The sequence below is a fragment of the Lepisma saccharinum genome, chromosome 2 (assembly GCF_977018435.1).
Source record: "Lepisma saccharinum chromosome 2, izLepSacc3.1, whole genome shotgun sequence".
NCBI lineage: Eukaryota > Metazoa > Arthropoda > Insecta > Zygentoma > Lepismatidae > Lepisma > Lepisma saccharinum.
In genome coordinates, this window is record NC_139230.1 from 196,423,674 (window position 1) to 196,437,394 (window position 13,721).

At 37.7% G+C, this 13,721-nt stretch overlaps 1 protein-coding gene across 1 annotated transcript; it reads left to right on the top strand.

Annotated features, from left to right (window-relative positions):
• Nucleotides 1-3,029: 3,029 nt before the first annotated feature.
• LOC145983822 (uncharacterized) lies at nucleotides 3,030-3,683 on the top strand. The gene has a single exon (XM_083116868.1). The coding sequence runs from the start codon at nucleotides 3,030-3,032 to the stop codon at nucleotides 3,681-3,683; it is 654 nt and encodes a 217-aa protein (XP_082972994.1).
• The last annotated feature ends 10,038 nt before the right edge of the window (nucleotides 3,684-13,721 follow it).

The window sequence follows — 13,721 nt, forward strand, 5'->3', positions numbered from 1 at the left end:
GTATTACTGTAGGAGTAGAGTTTGTATTTTAGCTTCAGAAATATGTAAAAGTAACACAATCATATTTTGTAATGATTTTGTGGTTAGTCGTCACAATACCTCATTTCTATTTCTTCAAACACTTTTAAATTTGACATGCACTTACAAGCGTTTTCTCTCTTTAGGTTTCTTTCTAATTAAAATTCAACCCGTAAACGCCAAGCCCTTTAAGTCGTGATCCAGACAAAGCTCCCCAGCTGCGAAACCACAAAAACCAATTCCACGCCTCGTGCAAACAGGAGACTTTGTATTCATTGCGTGATCGAGTTTTAGCTTAGTATTCGCTTCAAGAACTTGCTAATAATTTGGTTATAACTTTTTTTCGACTTGACGAGAACAAATATCCTAATGTGCAATTTTCTTGGTGACAGAAAGGTTGAAGCGCCAGCGGTTTCTTTATAACTTTTTATATTTTGTTATGCCATCCTGCTAATTTGACACACAAAAGCACGTATGAATGTTGTGTGCATTTGTGTTTTTAAAGTAGCATTGCATGTAGTAAAATTCAAGGAATTTCACATATTCTGTTTAAAAATATGAAAATAATTTAACATCATCCTAGTAGCACTGAAGATACAAAAACAAATACTTTCCATTGAATTCCTAATTAAACCAAGCATGACTATATTCATATTCTCATTCTTAAGCATTTTCTTGCAAATTTTCTCCAATTTGAATTAGAGAAATATTTATGAAGAAAAATCAGGTTTATTGTTTATTGATTTGTGTATTGTGAGCATTTTAGCATACAGGCAATTTTTGCCCGTCACATAATGTGTGGATTAGCCACTTGAACAAAAATAAATTGGGGACGCATCCATAATAAAAACAATAGGTCTGGTAAAAATCTTCTAACTTAATTTTTAAAACTATTCATTCATTCATTCATTCATTCATTACTTATAAGGAAATAAAACTATACAGTCTCTGAGGACTAAAATAGACAACACGACTCCACAGAGGATTGCCTTGATCGTGGATCCAGGCGCCAGAGCCTCGTTGGCCTGCAAGAAGCATTTACTGGGGTGTACTACGTGGAAGTGAGGTTGATTTTTGGGTGTCTTACCCCTCATACCCCCAAGAAAAATTAGAAACTCTAGTTTAGTTTATCATTTCATTGAATATTTGAACAATCTACAATGCAATTATACAATTATATTACAATCTGTAATACCGCTTCTTTAGTGTGTATCCTTGATATTTCACCCTTACAATAGGACTGTCAATAAATAACGCACTGATAGGACCAGATTCTAGCCAGAAGTGCTGTTATTTATACGTGCTATGAGACCATGATGAATTATTGAATAGCATTTGTACATAATAGCTTTGCAACATTTAGCGTACTAATGTATTAAAATGTGATTCTGTACTTCTAACACCTTCGAATCCTCGTTGCACTCAAACATAGCCCATTGTAGGTCTGAGAATTAGTTATTATTTGACACTGGAACTACAGTAATTCTCAGAAGTTAGGCTGTGCTTGCAGAAAGATTAAAAGATCAGATTTTTTCTTATCTCAAAACGTTGCGACTACAAGCATCTCAATGAGGCCAAAAAATATTCGTTTCCTTCCAAAACGGGATTCTCTCCTCGCAAAAGTTTATGGCTGTGCTGTTCTCGAAGTTTCTTGCAGGAGCCACATTTCGGTTAAATTGGAGGTCAAACCAGGCTACTCTCTCGAGGCCGAGAGAAGCAAAGTTCGAGAGATTTGTTACTTTTCCATTAAGAGCAAAATGCAACGCTAACGGTTCATTATTACGTGATTCCAGAATCCTCCAGCAGACCCCGTAAACAGCAAATGAGTGCGATTCCTGAGTTGCTCAGTGGAAATCAGGTAATTTGAATGAAGTAACACGTATACACTGGAATAAATTTACCAGCAGGTTCTTCGCATAAATTACTGCAGCTTATTTAAGGTAGCACAGTCCTCTGCTGCAAGTTTTCAGTGGGAATTGTGTACTCTCTTACGGACCGAACTTTCCAAAACGTTTAACAACGTTTACTGTAATCATTTCATTTCATTGTTATTTAAAAGTAATGAACAGCTCTACTTTCCTTTAGTGGTTGACAGAGAAAAGTGGCTCCTGTTTCGTTAATTTATATAATCAGTTCAGTTATCAGTAAATTTATTTATTGATTTGCCTACAACAGAGAAAATATCTTCATTTACAGGAAAGCTTACACTGCTATTTAAATAATGAACATGATGCTACGAAGTTAGCAAAAATTTTGAATTTTTCTACTGTCCGGTGAGTGTTTCCTTTTACCTTCTTTGATTTTTACTTAGCCCTTTTGGCCCTCCTTGCTTTTATCCATTATATATATATATATATATATATATATATATATATATATATATATGTAACAATATGCATACATGTAGTCATACACAAGCACACACATACACACACACATGTATCTACTGTAATGTTATAGTGGGGGTCAAGTTGCGGTTGCACACGATATTTAATTTGGAAGCGGCTGCGTGGCAACTGCAACTGCGAACAAAGACTAAGACCCGTACTATATATTACAAATTTTAAATTTGTGTCGTACTTCTCGCACGATGCTGCGGGAGTTTACAGGCAGAACCTACGAGAAGCGCGAGACAAAGGCCTTGTAAAAGAATACACATATACATATATATATATATACAGGGTGACAAGAAATAACCCGTACAAAGTTTGGCATAGCCTGCCAAGAATGTAGTGTACCGTAGCCAAATAATTGTTGTGTTATTGGATTCTCCATAGTCTTTTGAAACTGTACCTGTTGTTTCGGCTTCATAACGATTACTTTCTGTGTGTTTGAGAATGTCAACCAAACGCAGTACAATTTTGGAACTGTGGCGTCAAGGAAAGCGTCAATGTGAAATTGTTCGTTTGCTGGGTGTTCCAAAAGTGACAGTCTCAGACGAAGTTCGGCGATTGAAGGAGCTCGGCCATGAAGGCAACCATCCCAGAAGATGAATAAAGCCTACCGTCAACATGTCCCAGAACCGCAAGATCATCAAAAAGCGAGTTCAGCGAAATCCGAGGGTCTCCATGAGAAAAGTCGCCCGTGAGATCGGGATCAACCGCGATTCGGTGCAGCAAATGGTGAGTAAGAACCTCAACCTCAAGGCGTACAAGCTCCAAAAAGTTCAGCTTCTCACGGACGAAAACAAGCGCCTGCGACTCAAAAGATGCCGTCCTCTGAAGCGCCGGGCCGCAGGTCAGCAATGGGAGCGCATTCTCTTCACAGACGAGAAGCTGTTCACCATGGAGCAAGCGCACAACCACCAAAACGACAGGACCTGGTCTGCAGAGGCTCCCGGTACCTCAGCCATTGTCGAACACCGCCAAAATCCGCAGTCGGTCATGGTGTGGGGTGGAATTTGCGCAAGCGGCAAGACGCCTCTGGTTTTCGTGGATCAAGGGGTCAAAATCAACCAAGAAGTGTACTGTCGCGACATTCTGGAGAACGTAGTCCTTCCGTGGGCCCAGCAGCACTTCGGCGATATGCAATGGACATTCCAGCAAGACTCCACTCTGGCCCACAGGGCAAAAATGACACAAGCGTGGTGCAGAACCCATTTTCCGGACTTCATCGCATCGACGGAACGGCCACCCTACTCGCCGTATCTCAACCCAATGGACTAGTGTCTGGTCGATTTTGGAGGCCAGGGTATGTGCTAAACGCCACCACAGTTTGGAGTCGCTGAAGCAATCGCTGCATCATGAGTGGAACCGATTGTCGCCTGAGGACCTGCGGCCCATCGCCCAAAATTTCAAAGCCCGTTTGGACCTCTGTATCGCAGCTCAGGGAGGCCACTTCGAAACTGGCTGAACATCTTGTTCCTAAGGTCCCATGTCATTGTTCTTCAGTGTTGTTTTGCTCAATTGTTTCGGTTTAATAAATTTATGATCACAAACATTAGTACGGGTTTAGTTTTCCTAAGGTCCCATGTCATTGTTCTTCAGTGTTGTTTTGCTCAATTGTTTCGGTTTAATAAATTTATGATCACAAACATTAGTACGGGTTTAGTTTTTCTCGTAATTAAATTAACGTTGTTCCCTCTCTCATTTATAACTGCTATTTTCCCCAATTACCTCTTAGATTTTTAAATTGGTATTTGACTCGTAACGTACGTTTCTAGCATTGGCTTACAGGGTAGATTTAAAAGGTAAGAGAGTTAGTTATATTACTTTTAAATTTTAATTCTCAACAACACAAATATATATTGCGCACATTATCGTACATTTCTTGAAAAGACAAGACCACTCAAAAGGGAGTAATAACATTAACAACAATCATGCATGTAAAGCTACAATTTTCAAAGCGTGCATCCACGCTGTAAATTCCTAGCACGTCCTGCGTGCTCTAATTCAATCATTAACATTTAATCAAGCACCAATTATGGATGCGTAGTACGTACATGTGCATACCTTCAACAACAGATTCAATTAGACAGTACAAAGAAACCAAATTTAGACAATACATTTCCTCTTTCTCATATACGTGTGAAATACCCGACAAGTTTTCTTTTATTTGATTAATGACCCTTTTGACATAGAGATATCCCACTTATTATTATTATTCTGATTCGTTGGCATTATTAATGTTACCGTTACAAGGGAGTGGGTTAATAGGAACAAATAGTTCCATGTAAAATAGGGGTGCAATGAAGGATCGTAGTTTTCCACGCAATTCAAGTTCAATTAGACGCGATTGATGTCACTGGGCGAAACGTTAAATAACGGGACCAAAAGGATTGCGCTACCAGATCGACGAACATAAGTCGTCTATTCGTTAAATTGGAGTATGCCTGTTCATAGATTATCTGCACGTGCACTATGCGTTTATAGTCAGAATAAGCATTTACGAGCACAAAGATCAGTAAACGTAACTTAATTCAGTTCACACACGTTTACACACATTTTTACTTCTTTTTCCCCTTTAGCGTAAACAATGTATAGGCACACTTAATCTGTTCAATACGTCAGAAAAACGGGTCAGGGGGGGGGGTGAGAAACAACAGATTTTCGTCGTCTTTAAAGTTAAATAAAGAAAAAGGGGGAACGTAGATTTACGATAAACGTACGGCAAGGAGTTAATGCGTTCCAATTTCACAGCGAAGAATTTTACGTACCTAACAACTAATGTTCAGCCTCTATAACCATGCGACACCACACTCCATTTGTAGTCCTTATACTCTTGCCGTAGGCCCTTCACACTAGTGGCACAAAATGGTTGGCTTCTATTCTGCAGGCAGCATGGTAGGTACGTCTCTCGCCGACGAGGAAAAGATGTAAGACAGCAAAACTGGTTAATGCCGTTTCGTTCCGGGCGATCGAGTGTGACTGACTGGGAACACTGTGCCGAGATTTACGGCAAGGCCACTTATACTGAGTTGCCACTAGAGGCAGCACCGGTAGAGCTATCAAGAGGGAACGCCCTATGATAGCCGAAAATTGAACCATGAACGTATTTACGTCAATTTTCAGTTTATGTAAAGTTTACAAATATCAAAGTATTGAAAACGTTACACTACATAATATAATAAAGTACAAATGGAACATATCCATCCTTGTGCACATACGTACATACGCAGTTTAATAATTCCTTAACCTTCCATATAAACACTGTCAACCACAAACGTAGATACATAATACGTATATGGGTTAAATGTAATGACATTTAATATTGAAAAAATACAGAAAAACAAAATATTAATGCATATGTAACATATATATAAATATATATAAAGAGTAAAACTAATAAAATACAATATAAATAGAGTAAACAGATGTGTGTCTATCTTTTTTTAAAAATTGATCTTAATATTATTATATGCAAAGTACACGTATTTACTGTTGATTATTAAATTTTGTAACGTGATGTTGAAATATAATCACGACTGTTAAAGCTATATACATTTCTCAAATGTGAAAATTCAAAATTTTTGTAGGTTTCTACAACTACTCCATCATTACACTCTTTCTCCCAGCTTTTAATGGAAATGTGTTTTAGATATAAAATCGCCAATTCAAGAGAAACGTTCCTCACTTTTTTTAAAAAAAATGTTCCGTTTATCCACATATATTCTAATCGAGACTGGAACTACAGCTTAGAAAGGGGCCGCATCATCGAAGTGTGCCTCGATTGGAAATCAAACTTGGTGAACATTCCTCATTTCCATGAAGAAAATGTTTACTTTTGAGCTCTACAAAGGTAAAGTTCCCCGTGGATATAGTACCCTGCCATGAGTTCCTTGTGAATACTTCTTCATAAATTTCATCTCATCATCACTTGTCCTCATCGTCGCGATTAGCCAAAAGTGGCAGAAAAACTACTATCAATAACAAAACACATATATGCATTCACAGGCTATCAGTGAAATACAGTTGAAATTAGCGAGAATCTAAAATGCAGGAACTTTCCAAATGAACAGGGAATCCAGACAGATGGTGGTGTAATTTCAATATTATTAAGTCTTTGTCTGTAGATGTATTGTTTTTTTCACCAATATTAAACCTCACCAATATTGTATTGGCTAATCCTGTCGTCTTGTAATCAAACTTTTCACCAGTCGATTCCAACTTTAAATGGTGGTTTCCTGCTCGTTTAGTCTGTGTGTGCCTAAAAAAATCCTTGCAAACTTTGTTGAATTGATGAATAGTCTGCCGAGCCGTGAATCCCTGAATGTGAGTCATTCACTTTCGCACCAAACTACGCGTACATTAGGCAAAATGTAATTCAGAAACTTTTCGACGCACGTATGGAAGTTGAGACTTGTTAAGATAGTAACCGAAAAGATAGTTTACCTACCAAAGCTCACTCGGAAATTCAATTGCCCGTTCCCGGAGTTGGCCATAAACTGAATATACTCGTTTTTCTTTGGTTCCAACTGGCTTGACCGAAGTGTTGACATGGAGTGTGACACCGTCACTTCCAATCTGCCCCAGGGAGTGTGCTAACTCACTTCATTTCCGTTGCAATTTCTCGAAGAAGGGACGGAGACTTAGAAACAGCTTCACTCGTCCATAATAGAATTACGTGCCCAGCTCTTCTTTCGTCAGCAAAATATAAGATTCAGCTTTCCAATAACTAGATTACAAGACTGGAGTCAGGAGCTAACGAAGAGAGACGTTGTACAACTAACGTCCGTTTCTATTAGATTAAAATTCAGGAGAATTCTTGCAGCCGTAATACACTTTACACTACGTGTTCAGATTTTGGTTTCAGGTTCCACCATTTATTTTTGTACATTCTAAAGTCAAGTCAATCTCTAACCGTTCTTGCTTGATGGGTAACTCTTTTGTCTTGAAATGAAGGAGTAACTGGTTTGAATCTCTTTTCCTAACAATTCCGATCCCATTTGAAAATACAGTTATCGTTTGAAATATCTTCACACGTATGAAGAAAAAATTACTGTTTTAAATTTCTGTTATAGACGGAGGCAGTAAGGTAAGCAGCGTCTTAACCTAATTCATCTGATAGGAGGATAGGCCTCAGAGAGACATTTGGATCTTATCGCATCCTTGCTATATCCTGCTATATGCCTACATCTTGCTGTACCAGATAAGCATTTATGTAAATTATTTATTTCTCATTACCTAGGCTTCACCATACAAGAAATAATTTCAAATTTAACCTTCCACTCTGCAACACACAGGCATATCAGTCGTCGTTTTCATATTTTGCGGCAAAAATATGGAGTGCCCTACCTAAGACCATGTCGAGCATATCTAAAATAGAATCTTTCCGAAATGAAGTAAAGAATTTTCTTTTGGCAGAGCAGAGATTGTGTTCAAATACTATGATGTAACTTGTATGTTTATGTTATGTATTTTGTCTACATATTTTTATTTTTGTTTATTTTTTATTCATTTTATTTTATTTTTATGTAGTTGTCTTTTCACAATTTTTGTATCATTTTATTCATACATTTATTACAATTACTTTATCAATAGATTTTGTAACTAAATCGTACAGTTTATTGTACACTGTATTAATACTGTAATAACATATGTATAAGAAATGTAAATTTAAATGTAATCGATGACACGGGTTAGGTGGCAGAACAGCCTCAGGCTGAACCTCGCCCACGTAAATAAAGAATTTGAATTTGAATTTGAATCTCCCAGATCGTTGACTGCCATAGATAGACAAGACAGGCCAAATAGGGATCTTGGAGCTTTATTTAGTATGTTCATTAACGTTTATCTCTACAGAACTTGTATTACTTTACATATTAATTATAACTGGTTGGTTGGAGAGAGTGTTGAACAGTCGACTCAGAATCCTACTACTGAGTTTTCAATCATGGCATAGGCATGTGTGTTCGTTGCGAGCGAGTGTCCCTTCATCCAATAATCGCCATGTCGCCCTGGTCGTCTAGGTTAGCAAAACCTGACAAAAAAATGACGTATAATAAGAATAGAGCACAAAACTATACATAAAATAGAGTGCAATTGCTTCCTGAATAAATATTTACTTTATTTGTTTCCCTTATTTAAAAATCTTAAACATGCCTTATTTATTTATTCATTTATTTATTTATTAAGAACACAACAGCAGGTACTCAATTACAGCGTTCTGTAAACTATAAACTAAAGTTTTAAAACGCAATTAACAAAGGTTTTGTCACTTGTTCTACAATTCCAACCTTGTTTACACGTACATAAATGTTATTATTAACTATGGCATAGTACTCATTCATAACAATTACAAAAGACTTAACTGATATAATCATACAATACATTCAATAATAATGATAAGAGAGATATAAAAAACAAGTTCAAGGATATGAGTTCGTTAAATATTCAATACGCACGCGCGCGCGCGCGCGCACACACACACACACACACACACACACACACACACACACACACACACACGCGCGCGCGCGCCATATATATGTACTACATAAAAATAGCTTTTCAATTTACTACGTAAAATGCATTGAAGATATTTATTCGGAATTATTTTAGGTTTGTGGGCAATGCAATCAACGCTAAGAAAATAATACGAAAATATAATTGGAGTGCATCATTTCCTGAAGAGCTTTCAACAGTACAGAAAAGAGAATATCAATTCGACTCCCACTCAAGAGATGCGAAGAGTCTGAGACGGGATACACGAAAACAGTTTTCTTTCCCTGTCCTCATCTGTTGAAAGAACACGAAAACTCACTTAAAAAGATAGCTCTGGACAGTTTATAAGTTGGAAGACAATCCATATCCGTCAATAAAACTTGTCATATTTCTTAAACACCTTAATATTGGTTACCTTGACTGTCTTGTGGTGGAATTAGATCCTTCGGTAATTTAAATCCGTCAGAGTGAGTAAGCAATTTCGCATCAAGAACTTCAATTCGATTTTCTCTCTTTACTCGACCGAATAACTTTACAATACGAAACAATACAATTGATTACGTAGTAACTATCATGGTATAGTGAAATAATATCTGAATGTGATGTTCGCTAGTGAAACAGCCTCAACATTTTGATTGGCGCTTGTGTTCTTACATATAAACAAAAGCTTTGGAGTATTTAACAACTACTGGCAGGATAAGCTAATATTTTGAGAACTTAATTCGTAGAATGGAGTAAGTTATAAATATACATGAGGATGAGTTTATGCGAGCCATGACGGCTGGTCGGTTGAGTGTCTTTGGTACCTCGCCACCTTAGTAGGTTCCGAGTTCGAGTCCCTGCCTGGAGATCCTCAGCGTCGCGATCATCCAAAAGTGGAAGAAAGACGCAGTAAATACCAAAATATAAAAATTCACAAGTGAAGTATGTACGATTTTAAACATCTCCCAAATTCTTAAGTCAACAAATTTATTATTATTATAAAATGTATACAGCTTTTATAGGTATATATTTATTGTCACGCTTTTCATTCTTTATTACAAGACATTCATTTTCACAAAGTTACGATATCTGTGGAATTGTGTCCCTCGTTGATGCATAACTCAGTAAACGCGCGTGTGTATGTGTGTTTGGATTATGAACTTAAATATGATCTCGCTTATGTTTTCTATCTCGAAATTAAATAACATTAAAGCGATGTAGATTAAAGCAAGCAAATTGTAATATATGATATCCGTCTGGCTTTGGAGTCAATGTAACTTGCTGTATAACAAAGTTTCTGAAAACTTAAGGATTTGTGCTTGCTTAGCCATTAATTTCTTTAATCTCCTTCGTCGCAATTAATACAATGGCTAAAACATGCGACGAATATCCTATTTCAGTGTTCTTAAGAAATAAACTCTCCTTTAACTTTATGGCCACACTCACTAGTATTATAAATTGAATGAATGAAAGAGCTTTTATTGCAATAATCCAATTGTCTTCGTTAGTGGTACGAAACCGTAAAAGCAGAATTCAAGTTAGATGGACAGCTCACGCACAACTAAGCCTGCAATTGAATTCTGCTGGTTCCAATAAAACATCCAGCAGCAAAGATCTCTTTCTTACTCGGACCTGACGACACAATCTGGATGATGATTTGGAGGACTGAAAGGCTCTTGAGGGATGGAAACGAGGGATGGAAGATTCGGGAATAATCTTCATTGAGCTCTTCCCTCAACCTCGTTGAACCCATTTCTTGGAATGTCTTTGTTCCGCGGAGACAAATTAAAATTTCCAAGACTCTCTGCTTCTTCTTTATTAGTCCTTATCGACGGTCGATTAGACCGGAATTGTATAAAATGGCGAATCAATCTGAAATTTGGAAACAATTAGCTTAATATTAAATCAGCGGAATGGCTATGCACAAAAGGTTACGATTTAATAGATAGAAATTGCTTCCAAATCCTCAATGTTCGAAAAAGGTAAAGGTAAAAAAAAGGTAAAGTGTTCCCCTGTGCATAGCACCACGCCATGAAGGCGTATAGGGGGTGTGGGGGTAACGCCCCACACTTTCTTGATCCGGTCGTGAGTGGGGGTGATGTGATCAGCATCACGCCCCTGACCGCCTTTACCCCCCAGGGTTTCCCCCAGGTACCCATGTTATTCGACGCTGGGTGGGCGCCGGGGCCGCTTTCACCGTTAGAAAAGTTCCCGGATTTGAACCGGCCGGGGATCGAACCCGGGACCTTGAGCATGGTAGTCAGACGCGTTACCGACTGAGCCACCTTGAAGGCAATTTATTAATTATTTTAATATATCCATTAAGTTTATCTAAAAGATTAGAAATATAACCTAATTCTTAATCAGTTTTTACATCAAATTCTTCTTCCTTGTTTATTGAAATTTAACAGCCACTCTGAAATATTTACAAACAAACAAACACGAGGTTTAACATTCTTTATTAGTAATATCTAAGAAGCAGAACTAAGCTAACATATTATGTATATTCAACTTAATCCTCGTGTTTAGGGTCTAGCTCAACATTGTTCTTCTACCTTCGTCATGTATGTTGAATTGTATATGTAAAAATGTTCTACATAAAAGATAAAAGGCAATGTTATAGCTCACACCAAGCTTCGTTCAATTTTGCAGTGAGTTTAGCATTTAGCTCTATGGTGTCAGGTTAGAATCCTGACTGAGGCATTGATGTGTGTTCCATCATCCATTGCATGAGTCAATCCTTCACTCCTCATCGTGACGATTAAACTAGAGAAGTCGAGAAGCGACGTAAAATAATCAAACAGTAATGCGTCCATAAGGTTCCACACTTTCCATTTTTGGTCCGAGATGAAATCGTTCGATCAACACCACTGATCGAAGAAAGCTATCGGATGGTTGGCCACTCGAAAATAACTACTTCTTCCTAGTTCCGAAGTTAATAACTTGCTCTTCCCAACGGGGTTTACTTGTATAGTTCCTTCGTTCTATTTCCGGCTTGGAAATATGTTACAATATTTTGAATTTGAATTGGACTGTAAAACACCCTTCCAGAGCACTGATGAACGATAGCTATTAACCCGCGTAAATGGTGCTTCAAAGGCTCGTAGTACTAAGTCAGCAATTGTTTTCATTATTTTCATCAAAAGCATTAAAAAAAACACTGGAAAAGTTAGGACAGTTTATTATGAATTTTAAAAATGTGCATTTGAATAACAATAGTGAAATATATAAATCGGCACCGAAAATATTATAACATCTTCCATAATGACATTAATCCACATTTACGTAACATTAACATTCATTTAACATTACAGTAGAATTATTCCAAAATAACAGGGGACTCTCTCTGCTGTTTTGTTCGATAGATTTAATTAACAAACCCGATTTGTACTTTTGTTATATTGGGCATTATCTATTATTAATTGTGTCTATGGATATATCTCCTCCCCCATTTTGTTTTAAATGACGATCATTCGGATCAGAGCTCAAGAAAAAATAATTACTAACACTACTTCTACAAAATCACTAAAATAGTGTTAAGTAAGCAAATACTAATGTAAATCAAACCATTGCCACTACGTGCAGTTGAACCCTTCCGTCACGTCCATCTATTGGCCTTTAAATAAACTAAATCTTTCTTTCTTTCAGCTAGAGAGGTCAAAATTCTTCACAGGGCTATATGGGCCAACTTTTAGGCAAACCTTTCCTAGAAAGAACGTTGAATACAAGAAGACACAAGAGATAACAGCACTGACTATTCAAACAAGTAAAGCATGCCCAACCCTTTAGGGCATACACCTCCTTAATAAATTACTGGGAACGCTCTGCTCATCCCCGACTATGTGGCTGAGTGCCAGCGTAACGCGCTACGTAACTAGAGGCCCAAAGTTCAAACTTTGGCCAGGCATGGGCGAATCAATGTGTTTGTCCTATCACTAATTTAATCAGTTCACCATTCATCCTTACCGTCCCAATTAACCCAAGAAGAAAAAAGCAACGTAAAATAACAAACATACTAATAATAATAACCCGTTTCGTAACAGCCCACGAGGGCCAGGGCCTACCTACAGACTGCCGGCCTCTCTCCCACCTGCCGAGGTGGGAGATCGTCCAACCGGTTATGGGGCGACGTGTGGTCAGCACGACGAACCCCCAGTCGTTTTTGAAGGTTTCCGTGGCCTTGTTACACTACTAATTCGTAGCTCCCCATTTTCCTCACGAAGGTCGGTGGTCACCGGTCCCATACAAGGCCGAAATCTCAGGAGAAAAATTGTTACGCTTCCCCCAGGAGACTCGAACCTGCGCGCGTCCCGTAACCGAAGCCCACAGCATGACGCATTCGATGTACGGCCACGGTGCGGGACAAGATAACAAACACAGAAAGAGAAAATCGAAAACTCTCTCCTCATGGGATAGTAAGAAGGGCTGCTCGAATGACAGGATCATCAAACAAGGTTTACAGAACATAGTATTTATAGACAGTGTAACTTACTTTAAAATGACGATTTTAAAATGAACATTTTTAGTATCCTCTGTGGTTGAGTGGTTAACATATTGTATTTGTCTCCTTATCTATTTCAACAATTCATCGTTCATACTCATGCTTGCAATTCTCCTAGAGTGGTAGAAAAACACTGTGAGTAAGCAAAACACGAAATACAAAGTAAAATTTACTCTGGTCCACAAACTACATCTTTTTAAAATAATTTTGTCTGAAACGAAAGATATGTATTTTATTTTGTCATCAGATTTTCGAAGCTTGGTGCACATTTTAATATTTTCCGTTTTAACATAATCATTTTATGTTGTTGGTGGACACCAAGCAAGAACGTATGGCTC